The 25,774-nt window shown below is 36.8% G+C and overlaps 1 protein-coding gene and 1 pseudogene across 7 annotated transcripts in view; both read right to left on the bottom strand.

The window, feature by feature from the left end:
- The window catches only part of TET1 (tet methylcytosine dioxygenase 1), a 135,820-nt gene that overhangs the window by 23,519 nt on the left and 86,527 nt on the right, over positions 1–25,774 (bottom strand). For 6 of the 7 annotated variants that reach the window (XM_058696521.1, XM_058696523.1, XM_058696522.1 and 3 more), the window contains 3 exons: positions 6,243–6,454; positions 1,290–1,440; positions 867–953 (listed from right to left, as the gene is read on the bottom strand). In XM_058696521.1, the coding sequence (XP_058552504.1) occupies positions 867–953; positions 1,290–1,440; positions 6,243–6,454 (450 nt within the window). The remainder of the gene's footprint in view (positions 1–866; positions 954–1,289; positions 1,441–6,242; positions 6,455–25,774) is intronic. The other variant, XM_058696524.1, reaches the window with a different exon arrangement.
- On the bottom strand, positions 18,961–19,109 carry LOC131494191 (U2 spliceosomal RNA; annotated as a pseudogene).

Raw genomic sequence — 25,774 nt, 5'->3', positions numbered from 1 at the left:
TTTATTCCAACAGACAGGAACTCTAAAAAATGCTAAATAATTCCACTTACCTCTTTAAAGGGATCATTATTAATTCTGAGGTTCTTGGAAAGATGATATATTCACCTTATTATGGCTATAATTGAGAATCATTCCTGCTGTTGTATTTTGTGTTTCCTATTTATCTTGTATTCTAATGACTTTTAAAAATCCTTTTGCTGATTTATGTATAGGTTGTCTTCCTTAGAAAGATTTTTTCCCCACACTACTTTAAAATGCAAAAATTCTATTTAAATTCATCTAAAAAATTTTTAAACATATGCTTTCTTAAATATATGTTTTTCTGACAAATTCTAGAGCAGTGTTTTCCAAGCTGTGGGTCATGACTCAGTAGAGGGCTATGAAGTCAATTTAGTAAGTCACATCTAACAAAGAACAATGAAATTTTATAAAAAGTATTGTAGTGAATACCAGTGATCCTTCGCTATAATTAAATTAGATATTAAGTTTTTAATATTTTAATATCTTATCTAACATATAAGATGAAGTATTATTTACTGAAGGTTTTGTTTTAATTATTTACTTGCATATATCTATTGTATAGCAGTTTATAATATAAAATGTTTTTTATTCTTGGTCACAGCTCAAAGTTTGAAAAACACTGATCTTAGAGTTAATTGGTATCTAAATCATCTCCACTCCAAACAAAGCATAAAACATCACCACATTTAGTTCCTGTAGGTGCCCCACCCCCTCCCAGTGCCTACCCACCCTTGAGCTGGTAAGAGTATGGAATTATACTTATCGGTTGTTATTTTAATTTAAAAAAATGTAAGTACTCAACTTATTTAAACTTAACAGTAAGGTTGACTAATTTCTTTGCTCACCATGGCCTCGTGTCCCGGACAGATTGGTTCCGGTTTCATATATCTTCTTTCTGGATTACGTCCTTTAGTAATTCTTTCATAGTAGTTCTGTGGGTAGTAAACTTTCTGAGTCTTTGAAATGTTGGCAAATGGTTTTATTTATTTTTCCTACTTTGGCTGGGTATAAAATTCTAGGTTCTTTGAACAATTATTGTCTCTGGGGTTTGGGGAGAAGGAGGAGGGAGCCAGGGACAGTGGTAATTTGGGCTCAGAGATGAAGACTTTACCTAATTTATTGAGAATTTTAAACTATTTACATATATATATTCTTACTGTTTTTTCCACTACTTCTAAAATATTTAATTGTTTTACTATTTAAAAAACATTTTAAGGAATGTACTTATAAACTCATTGTGAAATTTAAAAGTAAAAAAGGGCACTTACGTGTAAGGGAGAGCTTGGATCAATTCTAAATCTTCTAGGGCTTGGGCTTCTACCAAATTTACATCCATTGAAATACATACTCCAGGAACAACCAAAAGAGAAGGAAGCTCCACAAGTCTCTGGATCAATTCCTTGACATGTACAGGTACGACTGTAAGATGATAATTGCAAGGGAATGAACTGATAAAGCGGGCCAATACCTCAGAAAGAACATTTCAGATTCCTATAATTTTAGAAGTATAGATGACTAATGAATTGATTTTAACACATCTATTTTATTACTAATTTTACCTTAAGTAGTGTTGACAACCCAAAGCTAAATGCCCTTGAATATAGGCCAATTTTTAACTAAAATGTTTGCTCACGATTGGAAATCCAAATAAATAGCAATAAACTATACAGAAATATACATATGGATATGTCCAAGGAGAGGAAATAAAGAATCTAGATTTTAATCCTGGATCTGTTCCCTATCAGATGTGAAAATTAGAGTATCTCATTAGCTCTTTGGACTTTAGCTCCTTCATCTATAAACTGACATTGATATAATTCTCTGAGGATTGACAGTGGATAAGATATTTTGCATGTGAGATCACTCTCAATTTTAATGAAGGTCTTTATTAGGGCGCCTGGGTGGCTCAGTTGGTTAAGCATTGGACTCTTGATTTCGGCTAAGGTCATTATCTTGCAGTTTGTGAGTTCAAGCCCCATGTCGGGCTCACTGCTGTCAGTCTGTCAGTGCAGTACCTGCTTCAGATCCTCTGTCCCCTCTTCTCTGCCCTTCCTCCACTCGCATTCTCTCTCTCAAAAAATAAATAAAATATAAAAAAAAACCATTAAAAAGTCTTCATTAAGGTTATAAATGAAAAAATTGAACTGAAAGTTAATTTGGTTATTTTATCACATTGGGGGCATTTCTGAGGTCCTAACAGACCCAATAGTAAGGATGACAATGATTACAATATTCATACAAAGATATGAAACCAAGGAGGTAAAAAGCACTCTTTGGTTTCTAATTGCATAATCCTCAAAACTTGAATAGTATGTGCATAGTTCTTTCGTAATGGTTAAAGATACAAACAAAAACCCATATTTTAAAAAGTAAATAAAAAGAATATAGAAATGTAAAGTTTGAAACTATTATTAGTATTTTTAAATTGTGAACATCAGGAAAATGCCTAATACATAAGGTAACACTGAATATGATAAGAAAGTATACAAAAAGTATCATTTAAGATACCGCGAAGGGGAGGAATTGTCTAAGTACCCCTAAATCTTCTTACCAAGATGGAAGATATATTGTAAAATGACAAAATGTTACAACAACTTGAAAAGGAAGAAAAAGGGTATGTAAATGGGATTAAACTTGAAATTACAGAAGGACATTAACGTTGCCAAATAGAAAAACAAATAACACATTTATGTCATTGAAATGACACATGGAAAGGAAAGAAAATTGTAGTTTCACTGAAAGCTGACAGTTATTTAAACAATTAAAAACACAGGAAATGTAGAAGTTCGTGAGACCTACAAGAGCTTTTGCAAACAGTCAATATCACTGATAATAGGACAAATGAAATGAAAGTAGGTCCTTATCTTTTGGACTAAATATGATAGTCCTGCCAATAATTTCTCAATTGAATTACATTAGCAAGCAACAATCAAACTCAAACTGAGCAATTGTCTATAAAATTAGGACCAAAGCAAAAATGTGCTATTGGGACCTCCTCAAAATAAAAGGCTTCTGCACAGCAAAGGAAACAATCAGGAAAACTAAAAGGCAACCGACAGAATGGGAGATGTTTGCAAACAACATATCACATAAAGGGTTAGTATCCCAAATCTATGAAAAACTTATAAAAAAAATCAACCAAAAAAGAAATAATCCAGTGAAGAAATGGGCAAAAGACATGGATAGACACTTCTCCAAGAAGACATCCAGATGACCAAGTGACATGAAAAAATGCTCAACATCACTCATCACCAGGGGAAAATACAAATCAAAACCACCATGAGGTATCACCTCACCCCGGTTAGAATGGCTAACATTAACAACTCAGGCAACAACAGATGTTGGCGAGGATGTGGAGAAAGAGAATCTCTTTTGCACTGCTGGTGGGAATGCAAACTGGTGCAGCCACTCTGGAAAACAGGATGGAGGTTCCTCAAAAACTTAAACATAGAACTACTCTACAATCCAGCAATTGCACTACTATAGGCATTTATCCAAAGGATACAGGTGTGCTGTTTTTTTTTTTTTTTAATTTTTTTCAACGTTTTTAATTTATTTTTGGGACAGAGAGAGACAAAGCATGAACGGGGGAGGGGCAGAGAGAGAGAGAGACACAGAATCGGAAACAGGCTCCAGGCTCCGAGCCATCAGCCCAGAGCCTGACGCGGGGCTCGAACTCACGGACCGCGAGATCGTGACCTGGCTGAAGTCGGAGGCTTAACCGACTGCGCCACCCAGGCGCCCCCAGGTGTGCTGTTTTGAAGAGACACATGCACCCCAGTGTTTACAGCAGCACTATCAACAACAGCCAAGTATGGAAAGAGCCCAAATGTCCATCGATGGATGAATGGATAAAGAAGATATGGTATATATACACAAAGGAGTATTACTTGGCAATCAAAAAGCACGAAATTTTGCCATTTGCAACTACACGGATGGAATTAGAGGGTATTATGCTACGTGAAATTAGTCAGTCAGAGAAAGAAAGATATTATATGATTTCACTCATATGAGGACTTTAAGATACAAAACAGATGAACATAAGGGAAGGGAAGCAAAATAATATAAAAACAGGGAAGGGGACAAAAACATAAGAGACTCTTAAATATGGAGAACAAATAGAGGTTTGCTGGAGGGGAGATGGGCTAAATGGGTGAGGGGCATTAAGGAATCTACTCTTGAAATCATTGTTGCACTATATGCTAAGTAACTTGGATGTAAATTAAAAAATAAATAAGTAAATAAGTAATAATAAAATTTAAAAAAATAGGACTTCAAAAATATCAATACAATGAAAGACAAGGCATGAGATTTAAAAAAAAAAGTTAATGTTTTATTTTTGAGAAAAAGAGCTCAAGTCAGAGAGAGAGGGAGAGAGTATCCCAAGCAGACCCTTCACAGTCAGTGCACAGTCCATTGCGGGGCTAGAATCTACAAACCAGCGAGATCATGAACTGAGCTGAAAGGAAGAGTCAGACACTTATCCAACTGAGCCACCCAGGTGCCCCAAGTCTTCCTGTTTTTGATTATTGTACAGGAATTATGTAAGAGAATTTTGTCATTCTTAGAATATACTCTTGAGTAGTATTTACAGGCAAAAGGTATCAAGCCTGCAACTAACTGACAAATAATCCAGAAAGAAAAAATTTAAAAAATAAAAATAGCACTAATAATAGTAGGTTTTTTTTTGTTGTTGTTATTTATTCTTTGAGAGACAGACAGACAGTGCGTGAGCAGGGGAGGGGCAGAGAGGGAGGGAAGACACAGAATCCGAAGCAGGCTCCAGGCTCTGAGCTGTCAGCACAGAGCCCAATGCGGGGCTCGAACTCATGAACGGTGAGATCATGACCTGAGCCGAAGTCGGTCACTCTACCAACTGAGCCACCCAGGCACCCCAAGTAGGTTTGTGTGCATGTGTAAAAAAGCAAATTTTACAAATTGTTAACAATAATGAAATCTATGTGAGGGGTATATATGATAAGAGTTCATTGAAATATTCTTGCATCTATTCTGTCAATAAGAATTTTTCTTAATTTTTCTTTATTTTTTTTAAGTAGGCTCCAACTCACAAGTCAAGATCAAGCCCCACATTGGGTGTAGAGATTACAGAGGGGATGTCGTATATTTTTGTTTATATTTTGTATAATGACATTTCTTTTTTTTTTTTTTTTAACGTTATTTATTTTTGAGACACAGAGAGACAGAGCATGAACGGGGGAGGGTCAGAGAGAGGGAGACATAGAATCCAAAACAGGCTCCAGGCTCTGAGCTGTCAGCACAGAGCCCGACGCAGGGCTCGAACTCACCGCGAGATCATGACCTGAGCCGAAGTTGGACGCCCAACCGAGTGAGCCACCCAGGTGCCCCATGTAATGACATTTCTTTAAATACTCTCTAGTAACTGGAGTTGGCTTAAATGGAAAAAATGATAGAAATAGATCTCCTCCTCCCATGATTGACTAGCATAAATTTTCAAGTTTATTTATATATTTTGAGAGAGTGAGCACGTGCATGTGAGTGGGGGCAGGGCAGAGAGCGAGAGCCATAGAGAATCCCAAACTGGTTCTGCACTGTTAGCGCAGAGCCTGAAGTGGGGCCCGAACCCACGAACCATGAGTTCATGACTTGAGCCGAGGTCAGACGCTTAACAGACTGAGCCACCCAGGTGCCCCAACTGGCATAAATTTTAAATACATCACAAATTCAGGTTTTTAAAATTTACAATTTCAACAAGAACTAAAAGAAACCATGGGTGGACTACTATGTAACTTGCAAGAAAGAAAAATGTTCTTTAATGCCACTTAAAATGCAGACAGAAAAGAAAAATAGGTATGATTAATTATATTATAACAGAAAGAGGATGGGGTGACTGGCGGGCTCAATCGGTGGAGCATGAGACTCTTGATTGTGAGCTTGAGCCCCACGTTGGGTGTAGAGATTACTAAAAAATAAATAAATGAGTAAAGGAGAATATCCTAAAAGGGTCTCAACTCACTATGAAACCAAAGGAGAATACCCTAAAAGGGTCTCAACTCACTATGAAACCAAATTTCTATTAAAGAAAAAACAAAAACAAAAAAACCCCACTTCATTATTTTTAGTTTTAGAATACCTAAATTTATGTTCTCCCATATAATACACGTCATTGGTAGTTAACTAACAATGTAATATTACATAATAGAGGTCTGAACAGGAAAGCAGTAATAACTAAATTTGATTACTTTTCATTGAGCGTGCATCTTCGGTCTGTGGGATGACCATTGTAGGACTTCAGATTTTCAGTGAGCTCTGTATACAGTCTGTCGGCCATGGGGAGAGGGATGCCGTCCCACACCATGATGAGGACCACCATCACAGCTGTTGGACAATGGTGGCCTGTGCGCTGCCGAACCAAACAGAGAACTTTTTCTTCATCGCTGCCTCTTCTTAAAACCTGGAAAAGCAGAGTGCATTTGTTTATAGAAAACAAGAAACCTGAACTTGAGTGCAATGGATATTGGTTTTAAAGCTCTGTATTATTGCATTTCAGGTCTTTTTAAACGTGACTATTTCTTAAAGGGTTGAAGCCTATTTAGTTTTTAGACTAGTTGCCTCTACACAACTCAGAGTAACCCAGGTTACTTGACTAACAAACAACAGGCAGAACAGGAGTCTGTGGTATGTGGTTATTACTTGTGAAAGGAGACGAAAGCAATCTGTGGTTTCTTTCGCTGTCGATACAGTATTGCAAAATAGACAACAGAGGATTCCCTGGAAAAGAGCCTAACTGTTTTGCTCTTACACAAATGCCACAACGGGACAAATCTAGCCAGATGCAAATAACCAGGGACCCTCAATATTAAAAATGGACTTCAGCACTTGGGTGAATGGTTTTATTTGACAGAATAATTAATATATAAAGCAATGCTCCTAAAATTCCTGTGACCTTTCCATGCTATCACAAGGATCTAGCATACCCATATTATCATAAGATTAAGGTGGTTCAGTTGATACGGTAAATGCAAAATACAATTAACTTTGAATAATTATTGATTTTTCTTACACTGTATCGTACCCATGGGGTGCTATAAAGGTCTCAGAAGTATTTAAAATATAGCCCAGTGGTCCTAGTGCACACCAAAACATTACATAAAAATGTTGACAAGACATAAAACCAACCAATTCTGTTTAAAACTCCCTCCATAAATCACAAATTTACACAGCAGAGACACTGACCACATTAATCAGCACATAATCAGTAAATGATAAAGGTGCCCACCCCTGTGACCAAAATGGAGCAACGAACAGCAAAATTATTATCCCATTTCTGTTGCTATAATAATATTACATAAACTTGAGATGAAACTTCTTAAGATGTTAGTTACCCAATATCACTTTCTTCTGTCACTCCAGATGGTTAACAATCATTGCTACCAAGGCATCCCTTGAGTAGAGTTGGCTTTAGGACCTTCCCCCTAAACACAATTATTTATATTAAAATTTTTTTCTATACTTATATGTCCTTTTACAGCCAAATAAGAATACATTTGCTTTCAAATAATCTCAAATACAAAATGATATATAATGTATTAAACAAAATTATACCAGATAATTTTCAAGTTTTCAAGCAAAGAACAAAGTTACATTTATCTAGTCTTTGTATGGGAAATGCTAAAACGCTATTTATTCATGGTTATCTGTGCTTTTCTCAGATTCTCCAAATGTCATTCAGTGAACATCAGAAAATTAAGCATAACGAGTCTCTAAATTCAGATCTGGTTCAATATGCTGCTTAAGTATTGCCATGGTATGAAGATTTGTGACCACCAAAAATCCATATATTAAATCTTGAATCCCAGTTGTGGTGGTATTACAAGGTAAGGCCTTTGGGAGGTAATTAAGTCACATGGGGGAAGCTCTCATGAGATTAGTGTTCTTATAAATAGACACCACAGAACTCCCTAACACCTTCATACATATGACAACACAAAGAGAAGAGGACTCCCCCCACCCCCCATCCCCCCCTCCACCCATGCTGGCATCCTGATTGAGACTTCCACACTCCAGAACTGGGAGAAATATATTTCTGTTGTATAGAAGCTACTCAGTCTGGTATTTTCTCATAGCAGTCTAAATGGAGGAAGACAAGTATTATACCTGTGTAAGTCTATAAAAACTATAAAACATTAAAAGAAATTAAAGGTGATCTCAATAAATGCAGAACTACCATGTTCATGGAATAGACACTATTATAATGATGCCAATTTTCCCCAAATGGATTTCCAGATGTGATGGGATCCCAAGCAAAATCTTATCAGAGTTTATTTTGTTTTGGGTGGAAGTTGACAATCTTGTGCCAAAATTCAAATGGAAATGCAAAAGATGAAAAAGGGCCAAGAAAATGAATGAAGGCAAAGTGATTTACCAGATTATGAATCTTGACCCTTACTGCACATAAGTAGCTTGAGTTATATTGTTGATATAAATATGAAAGTTAAAACAACACGTTTTTGAAAGAAAACATCTTCATGACCTTGAAGCAGGTAAAACCAATTTAGAATAGATTACCACATTTAATAACTATAAAGAAAAATATTAAGAAGGTGGATTGTACAGGCACTTGGCTGGCTCAGGTAGTAGAGCATGGAACTCTTGATCTCAGGGGTGTAAATTTGAGCCCCATGTTAGGCATAGAGATTATGTAAAAATAAAATCTTAAAAAAAAAAGAGAGAGAACTTGGATTATATTATAATTAAGCACGTCTGTTCATGAAAAACATTAACTAGCAAGAGATTAAGAAGGCATACAGGCAAGCAATACAGTGGGAGAAATATTTATAATACACATAATTGATAAAGTATTTTTACCCAAAGTATATAAGGACATTTCTCCAAGTGAGTAATAAAAACACAATAGAAAACCAGCCAAAGATTTGAACAGGCTCGACACAAGAGAATATCAAACAGATGATGAGCATATGAAAATATGCTCCACATTACTCGTCATGTAGCAAAGTAAGAAAATTTTAAGGCACCACATATGTTGGTGTGATGATAAAATAGTGAAAACTGCTACAGAAAACAGTCTGGAAGTTCCTCAAAAAACTAAAAATAGAACTGCCATGTGATCCAACAATTCCACTCTGGAGCTTACATGCGAAAGAACTGAAAGCAAGGCCTAAAACAGTTATTTGCGTGTTCATAGCACCACTATTCATAATAGCCAAGTGGTGGAAGCAATTCAAATGTCCACTGACAGATGAATGGATAAACAAAACGTGGCATATCTATATAATATCCAGACTTAAAAAGGAAGCGAATCCTATTACATGCTGCATACAACATGGATGAACTTTAATGATACAATGTTAAGTGAAATAAGTCAGTCACAAAAAAGCAAATCTATATGATTCCAGTTATAGGAGGTACCTAAAGTAGTCAAATTCATAAAACATAAAAGGGGAATGGTGGATACCAGTGGCTGTGATAATGGGATAATCGGGAGTTATTTAATGGGCATAAAGTTTCAGATTTGAAAGATGAAAATGTTCTGGAGATTTATGCCACAAAAATCTGAATATATATTAATGCTAAAGAATTATACACTGTGGTTAAGTGGGTAAGATGGTAAATTTTATGTTTTTTTAAACATAGTATAAAAAAAGTGGAGGGGTGCCTGGGTGGCGCAGTCGGTTAAGCGTCCGACTTCAGCCAGGTCACGATCTCGCGGTCCGTGAGTTCGAGCCCTGCGTCAGGCTCTGGGCCGATGGCTCGGAGCCTGGAGCCTGTTTCCGATTCTGTGTCTCCCTCTCTCTCTGCCCCTCCCCCGTTCATGCTCTGTTTCTCTCTGTCCCAAAAATAAATAAAAAACGTTGAAAAAAAAATTAAAAAAAAAAAAGTGGAAAGAGATCTTAAAAAAAAAAAAAGGCACTAAACACCCATTAGAATGTCTACAGTGAAAAAGAAAATATCAAGTATTGCTAAGAATGTGGAGCGACTGGAAGAGTTTTATGTTAGTCATGTGACTATAAAGAGATAACCACTTTGGAAGACTGTGTGTTCCTCTCAACCAAAGCTGCACATATGCACACCCCACCCTCCCCACCCCTGCAATTTAGCAATTCCACTTCTAGATGTACAGCAAATAAAAGTGTATTCTTATATTTCCCAAAGATTTCACCAATATCCATAATTATCCCAAATCGGAAACAACTCAAATGTCGATCACCAGAAGAATATAACTCCATAAATTTTCAACATTTATGGTAACAGAACACTACTGAGCAATGAGAATGAGAATGACTTACAGTTACAGAAAACATGAATTAACCTTACAACTCTAATGGTGCATAAAGGAAGATAAGACGAAAGAATAATTATTGTAAGACTGCATTAAGATGAAGTTGGAAACAGGCAAGAGAAACCCATACTGTTAGAAGACAGGACAGCGGCTACTTTTAATCGGGGATAAGAGGGGACAAGAGTGCTTTTGAGGTGCTAGTAATATCAGATGCCAATTACACAAAGGTGCTCACTTTAGAAAAATCCTGTGACCTTAGGATTTCTGTAGTCTTCTGCACATATGCTACAGTTAATTAAGAAGTCTACCTTAACCTAAATTAAAACAAAAAACTGGAAAAGGCTGGAGCACCTGGGTGGCTCAGTCGGTTAAGCGGCCGACTTCGGCTCAGGTCATGACATCACTGTCTGTGGGATCGAGCCCAATGTCGGGCTCTGTGCTGACAGCTGGGAGCCAAGAACCTGCTTTGGATTCTGCGTCTTCCCCTCTCTCTGCCCCTCTGTGGCTCGCACTCTGTCTCTCCCTCTCTCTCTCAAAAAAGAAATAAACATTAAAAAAAATTAACAGCAAAAACTTGTAAAGGCGGTCATTTACTACTTCAGGATACTTCAGCAAGTTTCTTAACCCATGTATAGCAGCACAGAGCTAGGATCTAGTTAATATTAGCCACTATTTCATGTCTCTTTGATTTATTACTGCACACTTGGCTCCTGATCATAGAATTTCAGCTCAAATATTTGTTGAATGAATGGTTAAAAACCACAAAAGCCCAATGTGGTTGCATTTTACAAAACTTTCAAAAAAAAACAGTTACACTATTAAGATGAAAACTCTCATTTCAAAAGATTTTAAATGAGTATAAATATCCCCAATTTTAAAACTTTTCTCGAGAATTGTATCATTTAGAAAATGGAAGGATTTATTAATTTATAAGCTGTTGAATCTGTGGTCATGTGGCAGTCACTTTAGATGGTAAATGGTACATACAAACTTCTGTGGGAAATGTTTGTGTAATTAAAAACACACCACAAACTGAATGAAAAATGTTTTAAATAGTTTTCATAAATATGATCGACTTGTCATATATGTAAAATAATTTAAATACCATGAAGTCCATCCTTTTAAAGTACAGAATTCATTGGTTACTGTATACTCAGCGTTCACCCTCTCCCCAACCCCTAGAAGTCATGCCACTTTTTTCTCTTTCCTCTGCCTGCTTCGGTCCCAAATCTATTTTCTACCTCTATGGACTTTGCTCATTTGGGACATTTCATATAAATGGAATCCTCTAACACGTGGCCTTTTGTATCTGGCTTCTTTTGCTCAGCCTATGTTCATTCATGTATGTAGTACTTATCGGTACTCTATTCCTTTTTACTGCCAAATAAGTATTCCATTGCATGGACATGCCATTTAGACTGTTTCCACTTTTGCAGTTATGATTGATGTTACGATTAACATTTATTTAACAAGTTTTTCTGTTGACATGTTTTCATGAGACCAAGCCCTGCAATGACAGTGTGGAGCCTGCTTAGGATTCTCTCTCCCCCTCACTCTGCCCCTCCACAGCTCACGGGGGGTGTGTGCACTCTGTCAAAATAAATATATTTATTTTTTAAATATTTATTTCCTTGTTGAGAGAGAGAGAGACGGAGAGAGAGAGAGTGGGGAGGGGCACGGGAGAGGCAGAGAGAGAAACCCAAGCAGGCTACTCTTTGTCAGCACAGAGACCAATGCAGGGCTTGATCTCATGAACTGTAAGATCATGACCTGAGAGGAAATGAAGAGTCATACAAGCCACCCAGTCACCACTAAATAAATAAACATAAAGAAAGAAAGAAAGGAACAATCAGACTATTTTCCAAAGTGCAAGATCTATTTTGTAATTACACTAGGAATGTACAAATGGATCCAATTTCTATATCCTCGACAACTCTTGTTATGGCTTGCCCTTAAATTATAGGCATTCTAGGGTAAAGTGGCATCTCATTTTGACTTTGATTTGCATTTTTCTGCTGAGTCATGATGCTGAGCATATTTTCATGTGCTTATTGGTCACCTGTGTATCTTCTTTGAAAAAGGTCTGTTCAAATACATTGTTCATTTTAGTTTGGATTGTTCATTTATTATTGATATTTAGGAGTTCTTTTCTTATAGTCTCTATACAAGCTCATTAGACATCTGCTTAGCAAACATTTTCTTCTATTCTTATTGTTTTTTTTGACCTTTCTTTATAGTCGTGTGAAGCACAAAAGTTTTAAATTTTGATGAAGTCCAATTTATCTTGTCACTTGTGCTTTTGGTGTTTTATCTAAGAAAAAAATTGTGTAATCCAAGCTCAAAGATTTACAGCTATGTTTTTTGTTGTTATTGTTGTTGTTAATTTTTTAAATGTTTATTTTTGAGAGAGAGAGAGAGAGAGAGAGTGCTCAGGAGAGGGGAGAGAGGGCAGGGGGAGACAGAGGATCTGAAGCAGGCTCCATGCTGACAGCAGAGAGCCTGATGTAAGGCTTGAACCCAGGAACCGTGAGATCATGACCTGAGCTGAGGTTGGATGCTTAACCAACTGAGCCACCCCGGTGCCCCTACGACTATGTTTTTATGTTTTGACTAATGATTACATAGCTTGAACTCTGACATTTGAATCTCTGATCCATTTTGGGTCTTTAAGTGACTAGGACATTTCATGACAAGTTACTTCATTGTAAAGTTTTTAAGTTAAAAGACGTGGTAAATAACTAAATATAAATAAGTGATCCTGGATTGAATTCAGACGCAAGAAAAAATATGTTGTCTTTTTCCATAAAGGATAGTTAGATATAAGACCTAAAGATTAGACAATAATATTAAATCAGTTTTGATCATTGTCCTGTGGCTATGTAAAACTTTCTTAATTATATTGTGGTTATATAAGGCAACATTCTGGTTTGTTTGTTTTTTTTAAAGACTTCATGGGGCTCAAACTCACAACCCTGAGATCAAGAGTCTCATGCTCTACCAAATGAGCCAGCCAGGCACCATGCACCATCCTGATTTTTATGAAAAACATAGCAATGTATTTAGGGGAAAAGGGCATCATGTTTACAAATTACTTTTAAAGTATTAAGAAAAAATAGAGAATAAAGAGAGAGAGGGAGAGAGAAAAATAAAGCAAAGCTAATTTGGTAGAAAACTACATTTGCAAAATGTAGAGTATACGGAAATTCTGCAGTATTCTTGCAGTTTTTGAATAAGTCTAAAATTATTTTAAAATCATAAGTTTAAAAATAATCCTATGATGTTGGCCAAAGTTCCATATTGTATATTTTATTCTCAATACAAGCTTGGGATTCTTGTGCTCATTGTCCATAGGGATGGATGACAAGTTTCAAAACAGAGCCACTCAATCAGTGAGATCATAGGTCAAGACATAAGCTACAGGCAGATCTCTGGAAAGTACCAAACCCAGGGATTCAAAAAAACAGGCCACTGTCAGAAACGATGTAAGAGCAAAGAATAAGTCTGCATAATCGGAGGATTGAAGAATGGACATATATTTTGTAAAATAAAAGATCTCCCATCCTGAGATTAACTCAGTCTGTGGGACAATGAATATTCAATGCATACTAAGGCCTAGTAACATCTAAGATAAATTAATGTAAATTAATAAGTATGTGAACTTAGATAAAGCAATTAGTTGCAAGTCCAAAATACTGTCAGGTTAGCAAGATGTCATTTTGTCTAATTATTATGCTGCAAATTGTAATCACCTGGGAAGCCGATTAAGTACCACTGCAAAGGAAATCAGACAAATGCAAAATTGAATATACAGTATCATTTTGATTAATGGGGAAAGTATTAGTCACGTACTTTTCTATCAGGATATTGTAGGGGAGGTAGACATTTGTAAGGGGTCTGTATGAGTTAAGTGTGCAAAGCAGAGCTAACTCTGTTTGGAGAGCGGGAAGGCTTTATGGAGGAGACTCCTTTTCAAGAACTACAGAAGTTTGCTACCACAGAAAAGAGTACAAAGACCATTCTAAGAATTTTGGAAAATAAGTCCCACGAGGCAAGGATGTTATTTAAGGAAGAATTCTGCTAGTTGTCCAGATACCAGATGGCTTCTGTGACTTATAAAACCTCCTTTATTAAATTATTATTCATAGTTGGCTCTATTTCTGGGATCTCTGACATAAAGATGATGTTCACTCTGTATATAAGATGCAGCTCAAGAGTCAATACCTTCCCAAAGCCCTTCCTGGACCCTCATCTCCAAATATTACTCTTGGTCTCCTCCCTACTCCTTCTATATGCTCTTCTCAAGCAGGCAAGTGGTAGCATTTCAATAGTAACAGCACACTGGTGACTGCTTGAGGCACGGCCATGAATGAACTCACCCAATAAGGAACACTTGACGGGCTGAATGAATTGCTGAGGAGTGTTGGGGAAAGCTGTGTGATGGAAACTCTTGCCACACATCAGCTTCTCCGAAGATGTAGGGTAACCAAAAGTTTGAGCTGCTGAAGAAAATCTACGAGGACCCAGAATTTCCTTTGGCAGTTTAGGTATCGGTTGACCATTGGGAGAGCACGCTCAGAAAAAGGGTGAAGAAAGAAGATAGAGCAATCTGATGATCATTAGGAAAATATTTCCTAGCAAATCTGTGATAGAATTCTCTCATCCTAGGTTATACATGATTCTGCCTCTACAGCCTCTTTACGAATAGCTCTGCAAAGTACATTCTTAACGATTTTCCAAGAACATGGTCCAGATGGGACAACCTATAGAAATTCCCCATGGATAGTTCTTAAGATTGGGATCAAGAGTGACAGCCTAGGATATTCTAAAGAACTCTCTGGTGGTGTGTGTATGTGTGGGTTCAGGACAACTCATTACTAAGTGTATGAAAACTGCTGGGGAGAGAAGACTGTCCTGAGAAACAAAATTACTGTTATAATTTCTAAGGAGGCAGGTATAGGTAAACAGTATTTTCACATGCTTAGGGGCATAGAAAGAAGAAACTCAAAGACCTAGAGAGGTTTCCCCTAGGGCAGGCAGATTTGGGTTCTAGTCATAGTGTATTTATATAGGCAACAAAAAATTATTGAAGCAGCTGTCTAATTCCCACCACTTCCAAAAACCAGAGAACATGAGGTATTTATAAAAAAGGTTTAAAAAAAATGAGAGGAAATTGTCCTTCTAAATTTCAATTTTTTCTTTAAAGCTATAGCAAAGCACATTTTATCAGCCAAGCAATGGTCTGCTCTAAATGGGTCAAGGAACAATTTCAACCAAAATGAACATATAGAAAATGGAATTTTAAATCACTGAAAAAAATTCAAATTAACTATGGGATCCATACATAAAATTATGAAAGTACAGGGAGACACTATGTTTCTAATAGCCCGGTAAAGACTCAGGCTTCCTCAGCCAGATGAAAAAAACTCTGAAGGTATAGAGTAAATGACATTGATTTGACCAGGTAAGAATTTCAAGCTTCTGTACAAAGATAACAGTCAAGCACTATGACTAAAAGAAAATCTACTGGGGGGCCTGGGTGGCTCAGTTGGTTAAGCATCTGACTCTTGGTTTTGGCTCAGGTCATGATCTCACAGTTCTTGGGTTCGAGCCCGGCATTGGACTCTGTGCTGACAGCACTGAGCGGGCTTGGGATTCTCTCTCCTCCTTTCTCTGTCCCCTTGTTTGTGCACTCTCTCCCTCTCTCGAAATAAATAAATAAATAGATAAACGTTAACAAAAAAATAAAAGAAAGTCTAGTATTTAAACAATAGCAGACTATATAATAGAAGTTTTATTCACACACCACAAAAAAAGATAACGTAAATAAAACATGGTTATGAAGAGTGAATTCATGGAAGAAATACAAATGGTTAATAAAACTTTTATTTTTTTTTTTAATTTTAGGGAAAGAGAGCAGGTAAGAGGGGCAGAGGGAGAGAAAATCTCAAGCAGGCTCTGCGCTCAGTGAGGGGCATGACTTGGGGCTCAATTCAAAGAAACTGGGATCATGACCTGAGCTGAAAGCAACAGTTGGACACTAAACTGACTGAAACACCCAAGCACCCCAAATGGTTAATAAACATTTAAAAGAAACCAACGTAATCAATTACAATGTAAGTTCACTCATAGTATCAATTTTTGGTTACTAGGTTAACAATGATGAAATAGATTACACTATTAGATATATATATATATATATATATATATATATATATATATAATTCAATTTTTTAATATAATTCAATTTTTAAGAAATTAACAATAACTAAAAGATTTATTGTTAACTCAAGTGTTTAAAATTTTTTTTAACATTTCTGTGTGTGCATGTGCAAGAGACAGCACAAGCGGGGGAGGGGCAGAGAGAGAGAGAGAGAGAGTAAGACACAGAATCCAAAGCAGGCTCCAGGCTCTGAGTCATCATCACAGAGCCCTACACGGGGCTTGAACTCACCAGCCATGAGATCATGACCTGAGCTGAAGTCAGACGCTTAACTCACTGAGCCACCCAGGTGCCCCTGGACTATTTTAAGCAAAGAATTTGTAAGAGTTTGTTTGTTTGTTTGTTTTAGCATCTTTAAATATTAAGCAAGTTCTCAGATGCTTTCTTTATAATTTCTAATATTGGATCCAAACTATACATGAAGAATTCCATTTCAGCATGCAACTAAGAGTAAATGCCCTTGAGAAGATTCTGCTCCAAAACAATCCCATGCTTATTTTTTAAAACATGTTTATTTATTTTGAGAGAGACATGGGCAACAAAAGGGAGAGAATTCCAAACAGGCTCTATGCTGTCAGTGCAGAGCTAAACCAGAGGCTCAATCCCACAAACCTCAAGATCATGACCTGAGTCAAAATCAAGCATCACTCAGCCGACTGAGCCACTCAGGCACCCCAATCCCATGCTTATTTAATCAACCTTTCTTGAAATTTAGAAAGTTTTTGCCATAATAATATTAACCCTGTAACTTCTCTGCCCAACATGCTTCAGCAGGTGTCGAACATTTTTAATTGAATGTTTTAACATCCAAACTTAGTTTGGGTATACCCAGGGTTGTTAAACATCATTATCTCAGAAAGTAAATTTAAGATCGATTTTTAAATTTGAAAGTAATCAATTTTTACGCAAAGGAAACAATCAACGAAAGTAAAAGACAACCTACTGAATGGGAGAAGATATTTGCAAATGACATATCCAATATAGGGTTAGTATCCAAGATATACAAAGAAATGATACAACTCAACATCCCCAAACCAGAAGAAATGAACAGACATTTCTCCAAAGACAGAGAGGCCAACAAACACATGAAAAGATGCTCAACATCACTCATCATCAGGGAAATACAAATCAAAACCAGAACTGGATATCACCTCACCCCTGTCAGAATGGCTAAAATCAAAAAACACAAGAAATAATATGTGTTGGCAAGGAGGTGGAGAAAAATAAACCCTCATGCACTGTTGGTGGGAACACTGTGGGAACACAGTGCAGCCACTGTGGAAAACAGGATGGAGGGGCCTCAAAAAATTAAAAATAGAATTACCATGTGATCCAGTAATACTACTATTGGGTATTTACCCCAAGAATACGAAAACACTAATTCAAAAAGATATGTGCAGCCCTATTCTAATTGCAGCATTATTTACAATAGCCAAAGTATGAAAACACCCCACATGTCCATTGAATGGATAAAGCAGATGTGTAGAAGATGAGGAATATTATTCAACCATTAAAAAAAGAATAAGGGATGCTTGGCTGGCTCAGTTGGAAGAGTATGTGACTCTTAACTTTGGGGTCATGGGTTTGGGCCCCACCTTGGGTGTAGAGATAGTTAAATAAATAAAACTTAAAAAAAAAACACAAAAACTGGGCACCTGGGTGGATCATTCAGTTAAGCATCCAACTTCATCTCAGGTCATGATCTACCATTCTGTGAGTTTGAGCCCCACGTCAGACTCTGTGCTGTCAGCTCAGAGCCTGGAGCCTGCTTTGGATTCTGTGTCTCCCTCTCTCTCTGCCCCTCCCCCACTCACACTCTGTCTCTCTCTCTCTCAAAAATAAACAAACATTAAAAAATTAAAAAAAAAATTACTAAATCTTGCCATTTGCAATAACAGGGATGGAGCTAGATAGAGAGTATAATGCTAAGTGAAATACGTCAGAGAAAGACAAATACCTTTATGATTTCACTCATACATGGAATTTAAGAAACAAAACAAAGAAAAAAATGGAGACAACCCCCAAACTAGGCGCTTATCTATAGAGAACTAATGTTTACCAGAGGGGAGGTAGGCAGGGAATGAGTGAAACAGGTGAAGGGGATTAAGAGTATACTTAACTTGATGAGCAGTGACTAGTGTACAGAATGTTTTAACCACTGCATTGTATACCTCAAACTAATATAACCTTGTATGTTAACTATACCTGGAATTAAAATAAAAGTGGGGGGGCACCTGGGTAGCTCATTCGGTTGAGTGTCCAACTTCGGATCAGGTCATGATCTCGTGTTTCGTGGGTTCGAGCCCCACATCGGGCTCACTGCTGTCAGCCTGTCAGCACAGAGCCCGCTTTGGATCCTGTGTTTCTCTCTCTCTCTCTGCCCACCCCCCCTTCCACTTGACTCTCCCCAAAATAAGTAAATATTAAAAAAAAATTTTTTTTTAAGTATGGTTCCTGTAAGTACTTCAATACCAGGTCAATGTGTGGAGTGGATGGTGCAAGCTCCTATTCCATCTCCTTGCTCCAAACCCCATTTAATATAGGTACAGATACTATACTTAATCTTAGCCAAAAGACCAAGTGACTTAAAACTTAATTTTAATTTTATATAGGGTTTTAAGTTTCAGTTTGGATACTTGACCTTGATTTAGTTTTGAATTTTAGTTTAATAGTTGCATAAATATAGGACTACATTACTTTTCTTAAGGAAAAAAAAAACAACAACAAATAGAACAGTCCTTGTAATACAATCTCAGTTGTAAAGATGTCAGGTGATTAGGGTTCTACACCAGTTCCACTGAAGACCTGGGGCCCACAGAAGGACTAGTTTAGAATCACAGCTAGGAGTAATATCTGCATCATGTATGGAGTCTATTACCAAGGCAAGATCATTTTTGAGTTTATTAATAGTCACAGGGGAGAAAAAATTGAGCAATATTTTCAGCACAAAATAATGGTGACCAACCATAAAAACCAATAAATACCAACAATCAAACAAAAACAACACAACCTTTTGGTAAAGACAATTTAAAAGTACCTATGTATGATAATAAAATAAGCTTCAACCTTTGGGGATAATGACTGGGTACGTGCGAGAGACTTCTAGGGTGTTGGTAATAATTGGGTGTGTTCTTCTTGATCTAGCTGGTGGTTACATGGGAGCGTTCACTTTGTAAAGCTTAACTGCGCTATATATGAAGACTTGTGTAATTTCATTTGTGTATATTATATCTGAATAATAAGTTTCCTTAATAAACGAACTCTATAAAAGTAGTTCTAATGGTGGTCTTAATTCAAGAAAAATATGTTTTATAACAAAAAAAGGCAAGGACAGTGAAAAATGTCTGTTAAACATTAGCTGAGAGTTAGCATCAACTTCTTGGCTTCTGCCTAATTCTGAATAAGGAAGCATAAATATTCTTCTCACATTATCAAGGTATCACAGAAACCAAACAAGTAGCCCAGGACATTATACTCCCTTTATTACACACCAGAGTAATATTTCAGAGAAGTGCCTGATTTGGGGACAGAAATATGCAGCAACATGATACAGCCCAAAGACATCGAGGACAGAACCTTGGAACAAAGGAACCAAACAGGGAAAGGAAAGTATTCAAAGGTTATATACATATATAAATCCAGACAACATGGTTTGAAAACTTGTGGATACTTGGCTTTCTTCTTACCCTAAAACTCTTCTCACCTCAGACCAGAGCAGGCAATAAAATATTCACTTGTATGTATTTACTGCCACACCTGCTCTACTGACCACAAAACAATCCTATAGAGGAGAATCCATAAACTGATTCCTGCCGTGAACTGATCAGGCACTGGAGCCATCTGGGCAGCGTACTGTTTGAATTCTTGTCCCTACTCCTCCCACCACCTCAGAGGCTTAAGAGCGTGTGCGTGCACACGCACAAGCGCTCATGGAGTTAGTAGCATAGGGAGTTAACAGAGCCTACTGTATCCAAGAGACTCCATCCTTTCCACCAAAATCTACAGAGTAACAAGATAACTAGTCCTTGACAAGACTCCCAGTGACATGACAGCAGAGAACAGAGTCAGAAACATCTGCGAAAGGCTAACAATTATGGGGGAGGGTTAATGACTACCTGGCAAAGAAAAGTGTTAAGAGCAAGGGCACAACAATGTCAGAGAGGCTCAAAAACCTGTCCTGCCCGGTTAGAATTTGCTGCTAGGATTTTTCTGTGTGACCATTAAAAAGAGGACCAATAAGTCTCTCCTTCAAGAAAAGGAGGCCAAGTGCAGCACAATAAAAATAGGATAGAGTTCAACCACTATGAACAAACGAACATGGAAAAATAGAGTGAAAAGATTTACATAAAAAAATCACAATGTTTGATTTAGGTTAAAGTTGAATATCAAATACACGATAAATATACACTGTACAGGACGAAGAGTAAAAATGGAACAATGCAAACCACTAGTTAACTGTTTACTGAATTCCTTCATTTAAAATGATTGGTCTTCCTCTACCCCATCCCTTTACTTCATTCCTGCATAAAGCATCCCTGTAAGACTCAGTAACGCTAGTGCCATTCAAAATAATCTGCTCTAAAGTCCTAAAAAAGAATGTAGACTATGGAGACCTAATTCTCTCAATTTTTTATTTGACCCGTATCAAAGTTCAAATTTGAGATGGACAATTTTATCAGACTATTAATTCTCATACTCCAAGTTCTTTTTTTTTTTTTTTTTTTTAATTTTTTTTTCAACGTTTTTTATTTATTTTTGGGACAGAGAGAGACAGAGCATGAACGGGGGAGGGGCAGAGAGAGAGGGAGACACAGAATCAGAAACAGGCTCCAGGCTCAGAGCCATCAGCCCAGAGCCTGACGCGGGGCTCGAACTCACGGACCGCGAGATCGTGACCTGGCTGAAGTCGGACGCTTAACCGACTGCGCCACCCAGGCGCCCCTCTCATACTCCAAGTTCTGCATGCCTCAGAAAAGAGCTAATAATGAACACCACGGCAATACTATTCCAAGATACCAATTCAAATTCAAAATATTCAATATTCTATAAGACTTATTTAAGCTCTATGTTCATTCACTCAACAAAAATTTTTCAGTGTTGACTATGTGCTGGGCAGTGCTTTGGGCACTAGCAATGAACATATAAATATATTAAATAAGATAATTTGGAAAGTTTGCAAAAAATAAAGTTTGATTAATATTTTGATTTCTCTAGGACATACAAGCTTTTATGAGACCTAGCTTTTCTTTTTCACAGATATACAAAATCAATTCTTGGTTTTGTTATCAAGATTACACTTTTGACTTCTCATTAGTAGACACCAAATTTTCATTAAGTTGCTTAGCAACCGTGCTTTACTTCAATCCTTATCTTTGGATTGCTTTTGTATTCGTGAAAAGTGCCAGATATGTATCATGATGTATTGAAATGTTCTTTTATTCTGAGATAAGTATTGCAAAAGGGAAAATAAGAAAGTAATTTTACTATAGCTGCTTCATGGAAAATGCTAACTACTCTTTTTTGTCCCTAAGAACCCCTGAAGACTAAATCAATAATAGCAACAGAATGATGCTACCAAAATCTTTGAATGGTAGATTTCATTTTTGTCTTCATTAAAAAAAAAAAAAAAAAAAAAAAAAAAAGAGGTATACACTAAATTCTATCAGTGTAATTATTATTGCTTAAGAGAAGGTTTGGAAGGTAGGAAGGAAGGATCATCTAGAATCCCACCACTTAACCCAACTACCTTGCTTTCTTTTGGATGACTCACTCTAGGGAGAGCCAGCTGCCATGTCCTAAGGATATTTTTACCCTTTGCTACTAAATAGGCAAGAAAGTAAAGGATTCAGAAGTATGTAACAGATACAGATTTAATGAACCCATGTCAATTGTCAATACCAAGTATTGGGAACCAGTCTCTGCTATTTGTTTCAGCAAATGTGCTGAATGAGTAATATGTGAGTAGGGGGAGGGCAGGAAAAGCAAGAAAATTATTACCACAAAAGTCAGGATGGGAAGTTCTTGGGCTTCTAGGAATCAAAGAATATTCTGACCTGGGTAGTTGCTTTATCAATGTTTTCTTTACAATTATAGGTAAACTGTACTTTATATTTTATGAACTTTTCTGTTGATATATTCCATAATGAACAATGTTAATACTTAACAGCATTATTTTGTTAATAAAGTTCACAAAGGACTTCTTTTCCTCCTTACAAAAATACAGGACTATGTTAGATTATATTAAATATTAACTATATTGGATAAGGCTGAGATAGATACATTTTACAATGCCAATATAGTGTCTTTAACATGATATTTTTAGTGAAGAAGAGATACAGAATATTGCTGTAGTCATCTCCAAGACATCTCCAATGATTGCCACCACCTAGTATTTACACACTTGCACAGAACCTTCCTACACTGAATAGGGTTCACTTTTGTAGCAACTTCCAAGGCTAACACCCTAAAAGACACTGTTGGGACGTCTGTGTGACTCAGTTAAGTATCCAACTCTTGATTTCAGCTCAGGTCAAGATCTCACTGTACAAGAGACTGAGACCCACAATCGAGCTCTGCACTGTCAGCTCAGAGCCTGCTTGGGATTCTCTCTCTCTCGCACCTCCCCTCTCTGTCCCTCCCTTGCTTGTGCTTCCCCCCGCCACCCCCTCCAAAAGACATTCTAGCTGTTTCTTGTTATCTGTTGATTGACTTACTATGGCCATGGCAGGGCATGGGAAAACACCTAAGTCCTATGATAAGAAAGTGAGGCCTCTAGCAAACAACCATCAACGAATCTCCTGCAAATGACCTGGGAAGTAAACCTTCCAGCTCCACTCCGTACTCTCCAAATTTGCAGATGACTTCAACCTCATGAGAGTCCCTCTTCCAGAAGCACTCTGCTAAGCTACTCTCAAATTCTTTTTAAAAAAAATTTTTTTAAGTAGGCTCCATGCTGAACATGGGGCTTGAACTCATGACCCTGAGACTGAGTCAAATGCTCTGCTGACTGAGCCAGCCGGCACCCCTACCCTCAGATACTTGATCCACAAGAGCTCTATGAGATAATAAAAGTTCCTTGTTCAAAGCTACTAAATTTTGGAGTACTTGGTAAGCAGCAACAGATAATACAGATTTGCCAATTAATTCCTTAGAATGCTCTTTATAAAACATAAACCAGGTAGATAACATATCCCTAATTAAAATACCTCAAAGACTTCATGTTGTTCATGGACTAACACCCAAATTGCCCACTATGGTCTACAAAACCATTCATGCCCTGGCTTCTGCCTAACCCTTTTACCCTCACACGGTTCCATTCTCTACTTCTTCAGTGACTAGACTCCTCTGAGGTTATTAACGAATATACTCTTTTCTATCACCTTTTTTTTTTTTTTTGCTGTTTTCTCTGCTTAGGAATGTTCTTCCCTGCATTCTTGGGAGTATTCTTTGCATACTTGGCTCCTTTTTGTCTCTCAGTTCTCAGCTTAAATGTTCCCTCCCCAGAGAGGCTTTCCCTGATGACCCGTTCATGAGAAAGCCCTGGAAAGTTCCCACTAAAGAGAGAAACAAGATAAGGAGGCCATATTTAAAGCAATATAAAACTGGAGTTAGTCTGTTTGAATAATTGTATGAAGTGAAAGAAATGGTATAAAATTTGAAAAGAATATAAATTTGTCACTACAGATTACATGATTGCACATCTGAGATCACAAGCAAAATAAACTGAAAAATAAGAAACAAAACAAAAAAGAAAAAAGAAGAAATATATAAACTCTGGGAAGTAAACTTTAAGACACCTCTGAAGGAGGGGCACCTGGCTGGCTCTGTCAGTGGAGTATGTGATTCTTGATCTCAGGGCTTTGGGGACTCTCTACGTGTTGGGTGTAGTTTACTTAAAATTAAATCTTTGAAAAAAATTAAAGCACCTCTGAAGGCCAAAAGAATACCCTAGCCAATGGAAAGGTATCCTGTGTAGGACAGAAAGACTAAGTATATTCTCCAAATTCTCTGTGCAGTATGGTTACAATAACACCAATAGGACTTTATTTTTGCAACTAGACAAACTGATTATTAACTTAGGGGAAAAATAAACAAGACAGGAATAGTCAAGAGATTTCTGAAAATTAGAAGGAATTACCTCTACCAGATATTAAAATATATTGTAAAGTATATATATTTGTGTATATATACAAATATATAGTATATAATATACAAATTTTTATTTGTACTATATACAAATAGTATATAATATACAAATATATAGTATATACAAATATATAGCATAAATATATTGTAAGAGTAATTTGATGCTTATTTGGGAGACCCATAGCAATGAGATAACAACAGAAAATCTAGTAGTATAAACAAATACAAATCAGTGGAGAAAATATGGACAATTAAATAAGTGGTGTTGGATGTCTGCACAGTCATCTGAAAAAATATAAGCTGTTATTAACATCCTACATGCAAAAAATGGGTAAAATAATGCAGAAAAATCAAATCATTAAAATACGACAGATTTATCAGCTTATAAGCTAGAAGTGGTAAAGATTTTTCTAATTAAGACACAATACACTAAAGTCAAAGAACAGATGAAAGATATTTACCTTAAAATTTTTTTCATCTCCAAAATTTTTTTCAAAATTTAAAATTTGATTTAAAAATTCTGAACGTTAAAAATAATGACAAGCAGTGGAAATACATCTGCAACCTTTATGACAAATGTCAATTTTTCAAAGGGGCTCCCATAAAATCAATAGAAGACTAATAATCCAATAGAAAAATTGGCAATCTGTATATTGTTTCCTACTTTAAAATGTTTTGCATCGCCTGTATTTTTCAAGAGTGATTAAAACATAAAAATAAACATCACTTTGGCTACTGTTTAGATATATCTTCACCAAAACTGTTACACATAGAGATTGACTCATGGGGACTGAAGAAAGGATGTACTTTCACAGCTGAGTTGACACAGTCTGAAAATCAGTGCATGGCTAGGACAAGAGGTTGATCCATGAATGAGGAAACAGTCGTTCAAAACTAGTTGGGGAGCATTTTAAGGAGATTTTATTTAGTTCTTGAGAGGTGAGGTGGCCCAGCAAACATGTAGTTAGCAAGCCTAGTCTGAAACTGTGTGATGGCTGGAAGAACCCTGGCCAGTTTGTTCCCATCTACAAAATGACTGGTAGATCTTAATTCATGTTTGCTTCCCTAATATCTAGCCCAGGGGCTGGCAATAGAAAGTATTCAAGAAG

This window comes from Neofelis nebulosa, chromosome 13 (genome assembly GCF_028018385.1).
Source record: "Neofelis nebulosa isolate mNeoNeb1 chromosome 13, mNeoNeb1.pri, whole genome shotgun sequence".
NCBI lineage: Eukaryota > Metazoa > Chordata > Mammalia > Carnivora > Felidae > Neofelis > Neofelis nebulosa.
This window is presented reverse-complemented; position numbering and strand designations above follow the sequence as displayed.